Below are 13,401 nucleotides of genomic sequence, written 5' to 3' on the forward strand. Positions count from 1 at the left end.
CCTTGTATGAGTTTGTAATGGTTTGACTCTCTTTATAAAGTGCTTCCTGGCTCCCCCCGTCTCCAAACGTTGAGGCCTGGCAGCTCTCTGCTTACAAGCCTAGTAGAGAGAAACTGTTTTGATTGGTTGTTTCTGAAATGTGGTGTGTTTGGAGAAATGGGAAAAATAGGTTTCATGGTGCAGTCACATACTTCCTGGTCACAAAACGTTCTGTAAATGCACACGTTATGGCAAAAATTATTCATAATTAAATCTGGTTTTAACATGACTTTTATAAAGTTTGAAGTCCGTGCTGTCCAATCCAGCTCACTGTTTTTTACAGAAGCCCTGTGAAAGCATCACAGCTTTGCCGATCTTAGAGTGTTAAAAGAAAAGAAATTTCTGTATCCGCATCGTTATCCGGAACACCAGCAAAATTTAAATGTATGTTCCTTGGCCCAGTACCCACATGTGGTAAAAATGTCATGACAATGYGTCCACAAGTTTTTGAGTAATGTTGTCCACAGACAGAACGACAGAACGACAGACAGAACGACAGACATACGCGACCGAAAACATTACCTCGCCCTTGGCGGAGGTAATTATATTTTCTTTAAGTCTTTAGGGGTTGGTCAGAAAAATAAAACACACTGATTAAAACACTGAATGAACAAAAACAAAGATGTCATATATGTGGTTTAGCTATGCTGTTAGTGGGAGGGCCCATACGGTTTCTGCAGTTTTTGCAATAATAAAAGCCAGTCCTTTGTGAATGAGTCAGCCTGTAGAGTCTGTGTGCCTGACTGTGTCTGGCTCCTGCACCGTCTCTGTGGTGCCGCAAGCTTGAATCAATCAACACGCTGTCAGATAACAATACGTTTGATCAATTTCTGTTTCCTATTTCCTTCTCTATCTGCTCTTTGGACTTCATTGGAACACAAGCAGTAATCTTACTGTTTATATATATATATTTTTTCTGTTTGTCTCTGTAATCTTTACGTCACTTCTCACTCTGCTTTTTGAAAGTCTCCTCAGTTCTAAATCTGTCCTTCGTGTCAATCAGTTGTTTTTCATCTCTTTATCTCAGTCGTTTCCACTCAGTTTCCCTGCATTCCCTCCTCCCCAGCCCCCGTTCTCGTGTTCCCTCTCTCTGTGCTTTGGAGGAGGGATGTTGAGTGTTGCCAAGGCCACTTGCCATTTAAAACATTGATGGGGACTTTACGGGTCTGCTTGTTGTCGCTGGGCGTGGCGTGGACTCTCAGGTTTTCCTCGGTCGATTCCCGCTCACTAGAATGGTCACTCACCACGGAGTCACCGTCTGACGGGGAGATCCTGCCCAGAAAACACACACACACACACACACACACGTCCATGAATAATAAAAAACCAAGAACATACCAATGTGCTGAGACATTATACATATTTAAAACTCTGTTTCTAGCATGAGAAACGGAAGAGTCTATATTGAAGCAATGATGCCATTTTAATTTGATGAAAGCAAAAAATATAACATTAAGCCTTTAGAAACAATGCAGCCTTCCTGTCGCAACCTGGGTTCACACCTGCCGCCTCAGGATCACGAGACCGTGACACTGACCACAGCCCAACTTAACATAATCGCCACACAATAAAGAAAAGAAAAACTTTCTTTACATTATGATATCGACCTGTTGGCAAGTACAAAGGAAGATTGCCCTCTGATGATTAATCGGGGAGTCTGCCAAAACCTTGTCTGGTTGACTGCCTGCACTAATTAAAGTGACCTTAAAATGTCCTCAGCTGGGGTTCAACAATCAGTAATTCTTTTTAAAGGTTTAAAAATATTATTTGACAGTCACTTGTTGTTTTTCACCAAGTGCAGCACATAAAAAGACATTCTGTAGGCTATAACCGTGGAAACACACTAAAATGAAATGAGCATAAATAYAGCATTAAGTACACCACTTTCCAAGTCAGCCTACTGTTTTTCATTTAAAGTGACTGTGATGTCAAATTTTTGTAATACAAATGAATGCATTTTTAGAAAGAGAACATTGATAAAATGTTGCAAAATAAATGTCATGTCGCTGAGATGAACAGTTGTTGAGATATTTGCATGTGAAGCAACAGGAAGTGATGTCAAAGGGGGATGTCTGCATGWKAACAGAGTGTTGCTACAACAGCCAACAACCCAGACTGTAGAGAAGAATCTGATGTTTCTTAAGATTATTTTGTCTCTACGAAGAAGAGTCAGAGTTCAAATAATAATGTTTCAATAAACAAAGACCAGAGAGTTTTATTTGTTAGAGTTCCCCTTTGATGTCACTTCCTGTTTCACTTTGGCTGAGCCAAATTCAACAGAAACTATACCAATCATGTGACAAAATGGGTAAAATTTTGCGTATTATGTCTTAAATATAAATTTTCACTTCCTGTTTCTCTTTGGCTGAGCCAAGTTCAAAAGAAAATATATCAGTCATGGGACAAAATAGGTTAAATCGTGTGTTGTTCCATTTTTCTTTATTTTTAAATATAAATATGTTTTCTTTGACTTTTTGTATTTGAAGAATATGAATGTCACAGGCACTTTAAAGGAGACATATGTTTTTAAATCCTTTGTTTTCACATTTAAATAACTCAGATGGTGTCTATATAAAGTAGAACTGCAATGCTTTGGCCTGAATTCCTCCTTATTGTAACTCCACAAGCCCCTTTTTCACCCCTTTTCTGAGGTGTGTCTCGGATCAACTTGTTTTGAGGCTGTATCTTTAAATCCAAACAAGGCGTTTCACACCCCACCCCCCTCCAGCTTCCAGACCGGTCCATTGTGGTCTGATAGAAGGATTTATAACTATGTAGCGGTGCAGAAATGTTCTATTTATAAACGAATTAAAAGATTTTAAAAGATGTATAATTCATCAGTATCAGTGTCACTAACCTTTCTTTCCTTCGACTGCCACGAGATGCCTTGGTGGAGGAGGCTGACGTTTTGGATTTGGGCGTGGGGGCCTCCCCAGCTTCGGATGGACTGAAACCATCTTTGACAGACGTGGGGAGGGGACCTGAGCCAGACCCTGGCGGAACGGGCTCCTGGATCACCATGACATCATCTTTATTCTGCTGGCCAAGATGGAGCTTGGCGAAATCAAAGCCCTTCACACTGGGAGCCTGTAACTAAGAAAAGAGGCGGCAGAAAATGTAAGAGAGGAAGAACAAAGTGAATACAGAGTGGAAGGAAACACAAATGGGAAGCAGTTCATCCGCATAAAGTGGAATCGAACACAAGTTGTGAATTGTTGATTTATCCTGAAACTTTTAAATTAAAGTCTTTCTTGTGCAAATATTAAAAACTACTGTATTTATTTGTGTACAATACGATCTCATGCATAATATGACCCCCCCCCTTTTTTAGCTTAAAAAGCATAAAAAATTGAATCCTCAAACTACATCCAATTTGATACAGACTTCAAGATTTTTCAGCCTTTGCAGTCTTTATATATATCAGTAAAATGATCATTGGACTGTTCATTTTATTTTAACAACATATGTACTGAAAGGTATTTTGACAACAAATATATATCAGCCGTAGCAGCATCATATGAATTCTGGCATTTTACACATAGTCCACCAGGAGGCGCCAACACAAAAGTCAGAGACTTCACATGAGATTTGGGCCATCTTGTGGGGGAAAAGCAGATTACTTCCTACTCGGAAGTTTTTTCAGGGATACAAACTTTTTCAGAACACCGGTAGACGGCAGCCATTACAGACGAACATGTGTTTGTTGTTGTTCCAGGAGCGGCCCGGTCACACACTAATGTCATTAGTTCACTATCATTACTAAGGTGCAGGAATACTTTTTCCTCCACTTTTTTTCACATCATGTCGCCTGCCTGGATCTGTTACTATCCTACCTGAAGCATGGAGGAGTGTCAGAGGTAAGCTCGCTTCAGCTGCTTTTTAAGACACAGTCTCATTTCTGGACTCATGCATTTTGTGAATGAAGCCAATATTTCGGTTAAAATACATAAGTAAATATATTTATCCAAGTATAGTACTACCCCCCCAACTTTATGGATGATTTTATGGATTTAATTTTACGCATTACACTTGAATAAATATGGTAGATGTCAACACAGAAATAATGTTTGTAACAGGAAGGAACTGAACATACAGACTCAGATTTAGAAACATAATTAGGCTGGATAACTGATGGGTATCCAGGTGGGAGACAAATTGGCAATAATGAATAAGGAAGAGTCTGTGGGACAATAATAATAATAATAACTAGAGAAATTGCATTTCCTGCGAAAATGCAAGTGTGAATGCCTGTTGCTGAAGACATAAACTGAAAGCTGCAGAAGAAGCTGAAATTGAGCTGAATTAGCAAAAGAATTATTATAAGTTAAAATTTAAAAGCTGAAAAAGGCAAAAAAAACGCAGTAAAACAGCAAAAAGGACCAAAATATAGCTGAACTACCATAAAAAGCTAAAAGCTAAATGCTAAAATATCTGAATATTGCAGAAAGCAACTGTAAAAAGCATAAATAACTCAAATTAGCAGAAAGAAGCACAAAAAAGTAAAAAAAAGGCAGAAAAAGCATAAAAATAGCAAAAAGAAGCAGAACTACAGCTGAATTAGCATAAAAAAGCTAAAATCTAAAGGCTAAAATATCTGAATATTGCAGAAAGCAAATGTAAGAATAATAAATAACTCAAATTAGCAGAAAGAAGCACAAAAAGGTAAAAAAAAAGCAGAAGAATATTAGAAGGAAGGAGAATTTTAGCTTAAATGACTGAAAAAGCTAAAACTAGCAAGAAAGTAGCTAAAATTGTCACAAGGAATTTAATAGGAGCAAAACCAGAATGTAATGTGTAAGGCTCTGTAAAGATTTAGAAATATTATGAAGAAATTTAACGATGTTGAAAAAAGCTCCATTCATTTCCAATGGGAAAAAAGTAGCCGAAATAGCTGTGGCCACAAATGTTGAAGTTTCTTGAGGCTTCAATATGTTATAGAGCATGCTCTCAGCTACCAGTACATAAGTTTTCATGTCATTATCTCAAACAACGGCTGAGTAAAAGGCCTTTACTCAGCCGAAATAAAAATCCAAGATGGCTGCCAAAGCTATTTTTATTTCGGCTGCAATTCATGATAGAGCTAAGTCTCAGCTACGAATATATTCATTTTTAGCTCAATATATCAAAAAATTGGCCAAAATCAAGTAATTTGAAGTAATTTTAGCTAATTTCAGCTAAAATTTAGCTACAATTGCAGCAAATAGCTGAATATTGCAGAATGCAACTGTAGGAAGCATAAATAGAACATATTAGCAGAAAAAAGTATAACAAAGAAGAAAAGTGCAAAAGAATAGCAGAAATAACTAACATTTAGCTAATATAGAAGGAAAAAACTAAATTTAGCATAAAAAAGCTAAAGGTAGCAGACTCAAGTTGAAAGTAGCACCCAGATGGTGAAATGGATGTAAAAAATTAAAATTAGTAGGAAAAAAAACCCMAAAAAAACCTAAAAAGTGATCATTTCAAGTGAAATAGGTAAAACAGCCGAAGCTTTCAGTAAGACAGCTAAAAAGGAACTGGGAATGTTTTAATTAGAATAAGGATGCATAAGGAGCACAATTTTGCTGGATTTAGCCGAATTAAGTTGAAATAGCTCCAAAAAATGTGTAATTACCTTAGAAAGCTAACTTTGGCTAATAACAGCTAAAATTTAGCTAAATTTGTAGAAAGTAGCAGAATATAACAGAAGTCAACTGTAAGAAGCATWAATAGTACAAATTAGCAGAAAAAGGCAGAAAAACTGTRGAAAAGGCAGAAGAATAGCAAAAAGAAGCAGAACTATAGCTGAAATAGCAGAAAACAGCTAAAGTTAGCAAATTTGTAGAAAATAGCTGAATATAGCAGAAAGCAACTGTAAGAGGCATAAATAGTACAAAGTAGCAGAAAAAAGCACAAATAAAGCAGAAAAAGGCACAAGAATAGAAAAAAGAAGCAGAACTRTARTTGAAATAGCAGAAAACAGCTAAAGTTAGCAAAAAAGTAGTTAGCAAATAGCTGAATATAGAAGAAAGCAACAGTAAGAAGCATAAATAGCACAAATTAGCAGAAAAAGTAAAACAAAGCAGAAAAAGCATAAGAATAGCAGAAATAAGCAGAACTATAAGCTGAAATAGCAGAAAACGGCTAAAGTTAGCAAATTTGTAGAAAATAGCTGAATATAGCAGAAAGCAACTGTAAGAAGCATAAATAGCACACAATAAAGAGAAACACGAAAACAATAGTGAAGTGAATCTATAATGAGAGACTAGAAATCTTTGAGTACCGAGCTGCTTGCTTTCCTTCTGAGACAGAGTTTCGGCTACAAGAGAAGCTGAACGGAACATGACATGTCCCCGTAATCCTTGAGACTCGTTGTGTTTATTTGAAGTAAACTGCACAGCTCAGACAAGGGGCTTGTTGGTTTGAAACTGCTAATCCAACGTGATACCTCTAATCCCAACACAGACTAAATGAGCACATGTTTGTGTGGGCTGCTGTTCAGGGCAGCGAAAAGTTCAGGTGAAAAAAAGGTAAGCGCAGCTTTGAAAGCAAAACACACAAAGATATCTGCCACTTAATAATTACTACCTCACGGTGAACTARGAAATCACAAGGAACAGTTTGTAACATGCAACTGCATACTACTGCACGTCACAGTGACAAGGATCTACTGACAGTGAACCACAGTCCACAGCTGCTAAACTACTGGATGCTATTTGTTTACTGTAGTTGTTAAATTAGGGGAAGCCACTAATCTCCTACGACACCATGTACCTCCTCCTCAGCTCGCCTCCTTTTAGAGCAAACTTTCATCTTCTCTGTTCTCAWCCCCCCTGGTTCCTTCGGCGCAGCTTTGATCTTTTCTTGCCTCTGCTCTCGAGATGGAGTTTCTCTCTTTTTAATATTTCCATTTTTATCTTCTTCCTCCTCATCTTCTTCCTCCTCATCTTCTTCCTCCTCCTCCTCCTCTTCCTCCTCCTCCTCATCTTCTTCTTCATCTTCGAACTCTTCTTCCTCGTCCGTGCTCGCAGTTTGTTTACTCCTGAGGAGTAATTCTGTTTTCTAAGCAGGAGTAATGATGGAAAAGCCAAAAAAGGTCCAAGTTGATATAAATCTTAATATATCTAGATCACAGATTATTCAGATCTGATATATTTCAGCTGTGTTCTTTTATAATTAATATTTAATTAATTTCAATAATTAACTACGAATGTAGACACCATAYACAAACCTACCACAACACATTTACACACAAACTACTTGTTCTATAAGCCACCAGATGCTATTGTACCTTCCCCATTTTAACTTCCATTTCCTCCCCCTCTTCTTCTTCCTCTTCTTCTTCCTCTTCCTCCTCCTCGTCCTCATATCCCCCCTTCTCCTCCTCACTAAACTCAACATCACCTTTAGCTGGAGGGAGCGGCTGGTGACGAGAGGTTCTGGACTCACCGAGWGACACGGTGGACTGAGAAAAGAGCAGCGGTGTTAGGTGACAGATATTGGTGTGGCGCAGAGAGGACAAGCTGTGTGTTTGTTACGTCTACAGACAGATGAGGTGCGTTTGGTTTATTTACAGCACCGTGAAGGGGAGTGTAAACGCAGAACGGTGAGGCAGTAGGTCATGAAAACACACACACAGTCTCCAAGGCAGAGCAGATGTAAGGGAGCACAAAAACAAAAATGGGTTTGATTTACTTTAGGAACGAGGTAGAAAGTTTTTGTGTTGTTGCAACAAAAGACTTGTGACTTTACTGTGAGGCAGCAGTTTACCGCTAACCAGAGTTTTTTTTTAGGCACTGATTTACTCGAGAACAAAAAAGCTACGGCGTACTAACGTAGCATCATAAGCTGCAAACAGCTGGGTGTCAGCTGTTCGCAGCGCCCCATCAGTCACGATTGAAACCAAATGCAACCTTTCAACTAACATCATACACGTACAATGAACTGGGAAGCAGAACAAACGTTTGTGTAACGTACAAAAAAAGAGAAGAATAGTTGGATGCAGAGTTATTGTTTCCCCGGGAAAAAGAAMCGCCACGTATGAGAGGTCCATACACTTCTTGTTAATGAAAACGTCATCTTTAAACCCTATCTTACACTAAATTTGGCTTTCTTCTTCAATCCCAAGATGAAGTGTCTCTGTGTTCCTCGGTGAGTTTCCAGAATATTTACTGGTTAGGTACATTTGCTGTGTCCAAATTAAGGGGCTGCGTCCTCTGAAGGCCAAATTTGTCTGCCGTTTACATCACAGCACCGTGCCGGAGGCTGTCCAAATTCAAAGACTCCTCCGATACGGCCCGCAAATGCATCCTCATTTTCMCTCGATTTGAGGGGCGGGTCYGATGGATCCATCTCGGTCCACCATATCCCATAATGCATCGTGGGCTGACAGGAGATATTTTTTCCTGCTTGTAATGGCGGACGAAGCAAGAGAAAGGAGAACAGTTTTTAAAAAAAAATACCGCCGTATAAAAATTGAAACTTTCAAGCGGTTGTGTTGTGAATGCTTTTGTCATTTATATGGACATGTTTTAATATTATTCTTGTCTGAAATCAAAGAAGCTGGTTTAATGCACCTATGGTTAGCCTGGCCCTTGCCTTCCTACGCAGCTCTGCTCAATTCTAGTTTCCCCTCACTGCTCTGTCTGGGATTTCTCCCGTAGACGAGGATTTCTTCAGGAGAATTTTGTTCGGGCCAATCAGAGAAACACAAGGTGGAGTTTTGAACGACAACGTCGTTTTCTGCGCAGTGTCTGCTTGTAGACTATTTTACCTGGGCCAATCAGCAAAGAGAAGGCGGAGTTTTGAACGATGTCGATTTTCTGCGCAGTGTCTGCTAGTTAATTTAGCATACGGCAGTGGAGGAAGTGAATGAAGCCAGTCTGTRTTGATRAGGCTTCCAAATTAAAWTAAATTTGTCTGACAAAGCAGCAACTCTCATTTACAGTCGTCTCGTTCAGCTCGGTACGTTTCTCCTCTCAGCAGGGTTGTTTACAGCTCACGCAATTTCCAGTTAGCTTCTTAGCTTAGCCTCCTTCACATTGGAGCTGGCACACATACGTCACGGCCAACCGATCCAATCGTTTTAAACTTCAGCAGAGGCCACGCCTCCAGCAAGAATCACTTCTCTATAGYTGTGAGTCGAGACCCTCGTACGAAGCAAAGCGAAGGACAAGGGTCTGGTTTTACCTGGCTAACAGCAGGTCCCTTAGTTCTTCAAATATTGCCTTTAAGATCATTTTGTTGTTTTATGATATTTATAATAGTAATATATTGATATTGTGCTAATTTTGATCGATTTCTGCTTCAGTTTAGCATTGTCACAGTTATTAGGTGACAGGAGACAAACCGGGGTAAGGGCGGGAATAAAGCAGAAGGCTAGACCATCCAAATTCACAGCCACTTTTATCCGGTCTTCACGATCGACCTGGCCCACCTAGACTGGGTAGACCAGATCCTTCGAAGGATCCAGCCTCTGCATTTGGACACGTAGATTAAAACTACCAACAGTTTAAAACAATAACATTGACTATTGTATAGCAATGCATTTTTTTTTTGCAGTCCTCCCCAGATTTACATGCAAATACAACAGATGGGACTAAACGAGCACCTAATACCAAAAACACATCAGAGACCTCATGGCTGTGTGTGTTTTGTAAAACAAATCATCTGCAGGAGCGACGGCATCAATGAGTGGCGCATGCAGAGAGGAGCTACCTTCTGCCTCTGCTGGATGACGGTCATAGCATCTGGCTGAAACTCCAGCTTGTCTGTCCGACACAGTTTCCAGTAGAGGATGGAAATGATGATGATGACCACCAGAAGGGGAATCACCACCCCAATGATGATCCACATGTTGGTGTTCTCTGCCTCAGGGGGTGAAGATGCCAGCTTCTCCACAGCTTCAAACAAACAAATCAGATGTTATCTGTTTGAAACTTCAATTCAAATTTTATCTGGTTTATAATAAAACTCATTTATTCTCTGGGAAAAGAACTGTAAAGGAACTAAGCCAATAAAAGAAAATAACTCCCCTGAGGGGTTCTCATTAGACCTTTATTCCTTGTTAGGATTCCTAACGAGAATTTTCTTACAGTGAGTAGAGAAACATGTAAAGTTAACATAAACATACAACAACATACGAAGCACACATTAAGAGAATTTACTTTCTTATTACAACTTTGAGATTATAGGTCAAGCAGTTTAGACATAAAACAATAAATTATGAGTATTTCTCTAACAAGTGATCTCACAATCAAAGATTACGTTTTGCTGGATTAAACCTCAACAATGTGGAAGTTTTAACAGGATTTAACTTTAATTTTATTGCTTTTGATAAAACCAAAGATACTCACGTTGAGCCAAGACGCCCTGCACACGATAGCCCAAGATGATAGCAGCTCTTTGAACGTCCAGGCTGTTGAGCAGGTTGGCCGTTTGAACGGCAGGCATCCTTTCACCAYTCTGACCTTCCACAAAATACACTATTTGCAAGGGGTTGTCCGTTCCCTCCATCCGGATTGCACTCACAACCTAGAGAACAGGACACACACACAACTGAGTGTTACCCTTAAAGTGCCTGTGACATCAAATTTKTGTAATAAACATGAATGCATTTTTAGAAAKGAAACTTTGATAACATGTTGCAAAACAAATTTCACRTCGCTGAGATGAACGGTTGTTGAGATATTTGCACRTGAAGAAACAGGAAGTGATGTCAAAGGGGAATGTCATCATATGAACAGAGCGATGTTACAAAAACACAAYAAAACAGACTGTAGAGAAGAATCGGATRTTTCTTTAGGTTATTTTTGTCGCCATCAAAGAGACAAAGAAGAGTTAAAGTTTAAATAATTTTGTTTTAATAAACAGAGACCAGTGAGTTTATTTTATTAATAAGTTCCCCTTTGATGTCACTTCCTGTTTCACTTTGGCTGAGCCAAATTCAAAAGAAAATAGGCCAGTTACGTGACAAAATGGGTAAAATCATGTGTACAATGCCAATTTTCTTAAGTATAAAGATGCTTTCTTTGACTTTTTTAAATTTGAAGGATAGACATGTCACAGGCACTTTAAACACATCAGCACCAACTGTTACAAGCTTGTACAAATGAATAGAACTTTATTCATAATTCTCGTAAACAATATTTTTTGACCACATTTGAACAGAAGTTCTAAGTTTGATTATTTACAATTTTAGAAACCTATGTCAAACACATGAGCATAAAAAAACAAAATAAAAGACACTGTGTGAAAAGAATAAATTCTGCAAATACACAGAAATCACCAGCTCTAATCACAGCTGTATGAAGGCTGTCAGTGTCCACCACTCTTGGATGGTTTGCAGACATGTAATTTGCTTTTCCAAACATAAATGTGACCAGATGTTGCAAAAAGAAAAAAAGAAAAAAAGCTGAAAGACATTTAGTAGAATCACTTCCTTCTTTGCCTTGAGGGACTGTAATCCTCTCAGTAATCAACTTCCTGCAGGTAAGCATGTCTTTATTCTATATTAAACAAACATTTTGCTTATAACTTCAAAGCTGCATTAARATGGAAGTGAGCTTCACTGTGAAGTCTATGTTTTAATCATGGTGTTCACATTTGTTGCGTTACCCCCAGTCAATGTTTCCAATGTGAAACATTCATGGCTAAAAGGCGCTGCTCAAGCAACTGGAAAAGACGTGCTTCTGAAACCGAACATGAGATTCATGGGTGATGACGCACCGTCCTCTCTAAATTAGGAATGGASGTCCTTATGAGCCATGCGTCACAATTTCAGTAATAAAATGACTTTTTAATGGGGCAGCTCATTCTTCAAACTAAAAATTTCACCCGTTTTGAGCTTGTGTGACTGCAGAAACTAAAAAAAGTCTCAGTCAGTTTGCTTGTTTGATCACTTTGAGCTGTGTTAATAAAACATCAGAGTAAAAGTAAAAAATGACAGATTGTTTTTTTTTTTTGTGCAAAATAAACATTCATATTTACTTTACACTCTATAAAGCCCTCATATGTACATAAAGTGCRTCACAGCCTGCTACACTGATCCATGCATGTACTGTATGTGTGTGTTTCCAGCCTACCACCCGGTACCCTCAGGCACAGCACAGTCTGCTGTCTGCATTACCGGAAACCCTAAAGCTCAGGTCACGTCTGGGCTGACACAGAAAGAAAAAAAAGGCTGAGCAGGCACCCTCATTCCGGGTCAAATCTAGTCCATACACAGTTATTAGAGTGGAAAGAGGGCAGCGTGAATGTGTGTTTTATCGCACCAACCCCCTCCAGCCTCCTCTTTCATCTGTCTAGGACGGCTCATGAGGCATTTTCATAGAAGACAACACTATGCTTATTCTGTCACGACAGTCCAGGGCGACTGTCTGAGATGGGAAAAGGAAAAAAAAAAGAGTAGATGTGCACAAAAACAACATAACGGACTCCTCTCAAGTTTGGGTCAATCTGTGTCACGTCGAGTTAACTCAACAGTCAGAATAAATTAGTATTTGTTTGTGGGGGGAAAAAAATCATAAAGAATTTCAGGGTCTAAATTTCCAGATGTATTGGGAAATCACAGCACAGAACAGAAACTGTGAGGATTTTTCATTACTCTGGTCGTCCATTCTCCTGATTTACTTTGTGGGTTTTATGGAGACAAATCTTGAGGCAGAAARGTCAGAATAAGTGAAGCTGCTATTTACCCAAGGTTGGTATTTATCACTCTGACATCCCTCTTGTTTTAAGTTCACATTATGCACAAAGATTCCACAGGGTTATATCAAATATACATATCATTACCTAAGTTTGTTCTCAGAGATTGTTTAAATATTTTACATCTCTGAATCCCACTCCATTACCAAAAAAAGAGTCAACTGTTAATCATTCCCACTGAAGGATTCAGACAGAGAAAGAGATATAATTAATAATTGATCAGTTATTAGCTTCTCTGTGGCTCACAGCAGCCATCAAGTGAAAAAAAAAATGAGCAAAAAGGAGCAGGAATCTGAACCCCGCTTAGGTGGTCGTCTTTAAGTGGCTCGCTTCTGGGGAAAATGGGATGCTGTTGCCATGGAGACAAAGCCATATCCTGTCCCCCTAGACATGAGATGAGCAGGTGCAGAGAGGACCCACAAAAGCTGAAGCTTGATTAGTAAAGCGAGAAGGCCGTCACGGGGAAGCAACACTGCGACACTCACGCAATGAGTCCTCTGTACTCCAGCAAACTACTTAGAGAGCTTGTATCATTTTATACTTGTATCAATTATACAAATAAAGATATTTTTGAATACATTCAGGACTTATCCATCTACCAATTTCCCAGAGTTGTAAAGTAACTAAGTACAAATACTTTGTTACTGTACTTAAGTAGAATTTTTGGGTATCTTTACT

At 38.9% G+C, this 13,401-nt stretch overlaps 1 protein-coding gene across 2 annotated transcripts in view; it reads right to left on the bottom strand.

Moving 5' to 3' along the window:
* The window catches only part of si:ch211-1e14.1 (UPF0606 protein KIAA1549), a 40,635-nt gene that overhangs the window by 8,421 nt on the left and 18,813 nt on the right, over nucleotides 1-13,401 (bottom strand). Inside the window, exons 10-13 of one of the 2 annotated variants that reach the window (XM_014016540.1) lie at nucleotides 10,374-10,551; nucleotides 9,736-9,920; nucleotides 2,897-3,132; nucleotides 1,202-1,311 (exon numbers count right to left, since the gene is read on the bottom strand). In XM_014016540.1, coding sequence (XP_013871994.1) covers nucleotides 1,202-1,311; nucleotides 2,897-3,132; nucleotides 9,736-9,920; nucleotides 10,374-10,551 — 709 coding nt within the window. Of the gene's footprint in view, nucleotides 1-1,174; nucleotides 1,312-2,896; nucleotides 3,133-9,735; nucleotides 9,921-10,373; nucleotides 10,552-13,401 lie in introns of both variants that reach the window. The other variant, XM_014016538.1, reaches the window with a different exon arrangement.

Source organism: Austrofundulus limnaeus, unplaced genomic scaffold (assembly GCF_001266775.1).
Source record: "Austrofundulus limnaeus strain Quisiro unplaced genomic scaffold, Austrofundulus_limnaeus-1.0 Scaffold147, whole genome shotgun sequence".
Lineage (NCBI taxonomy): Eukaryota > Metazoa > Chordata > Actinopteri > Cyprinodontiformes > Rivulidae > Austrofundulus > Austrofundulus limnaeus.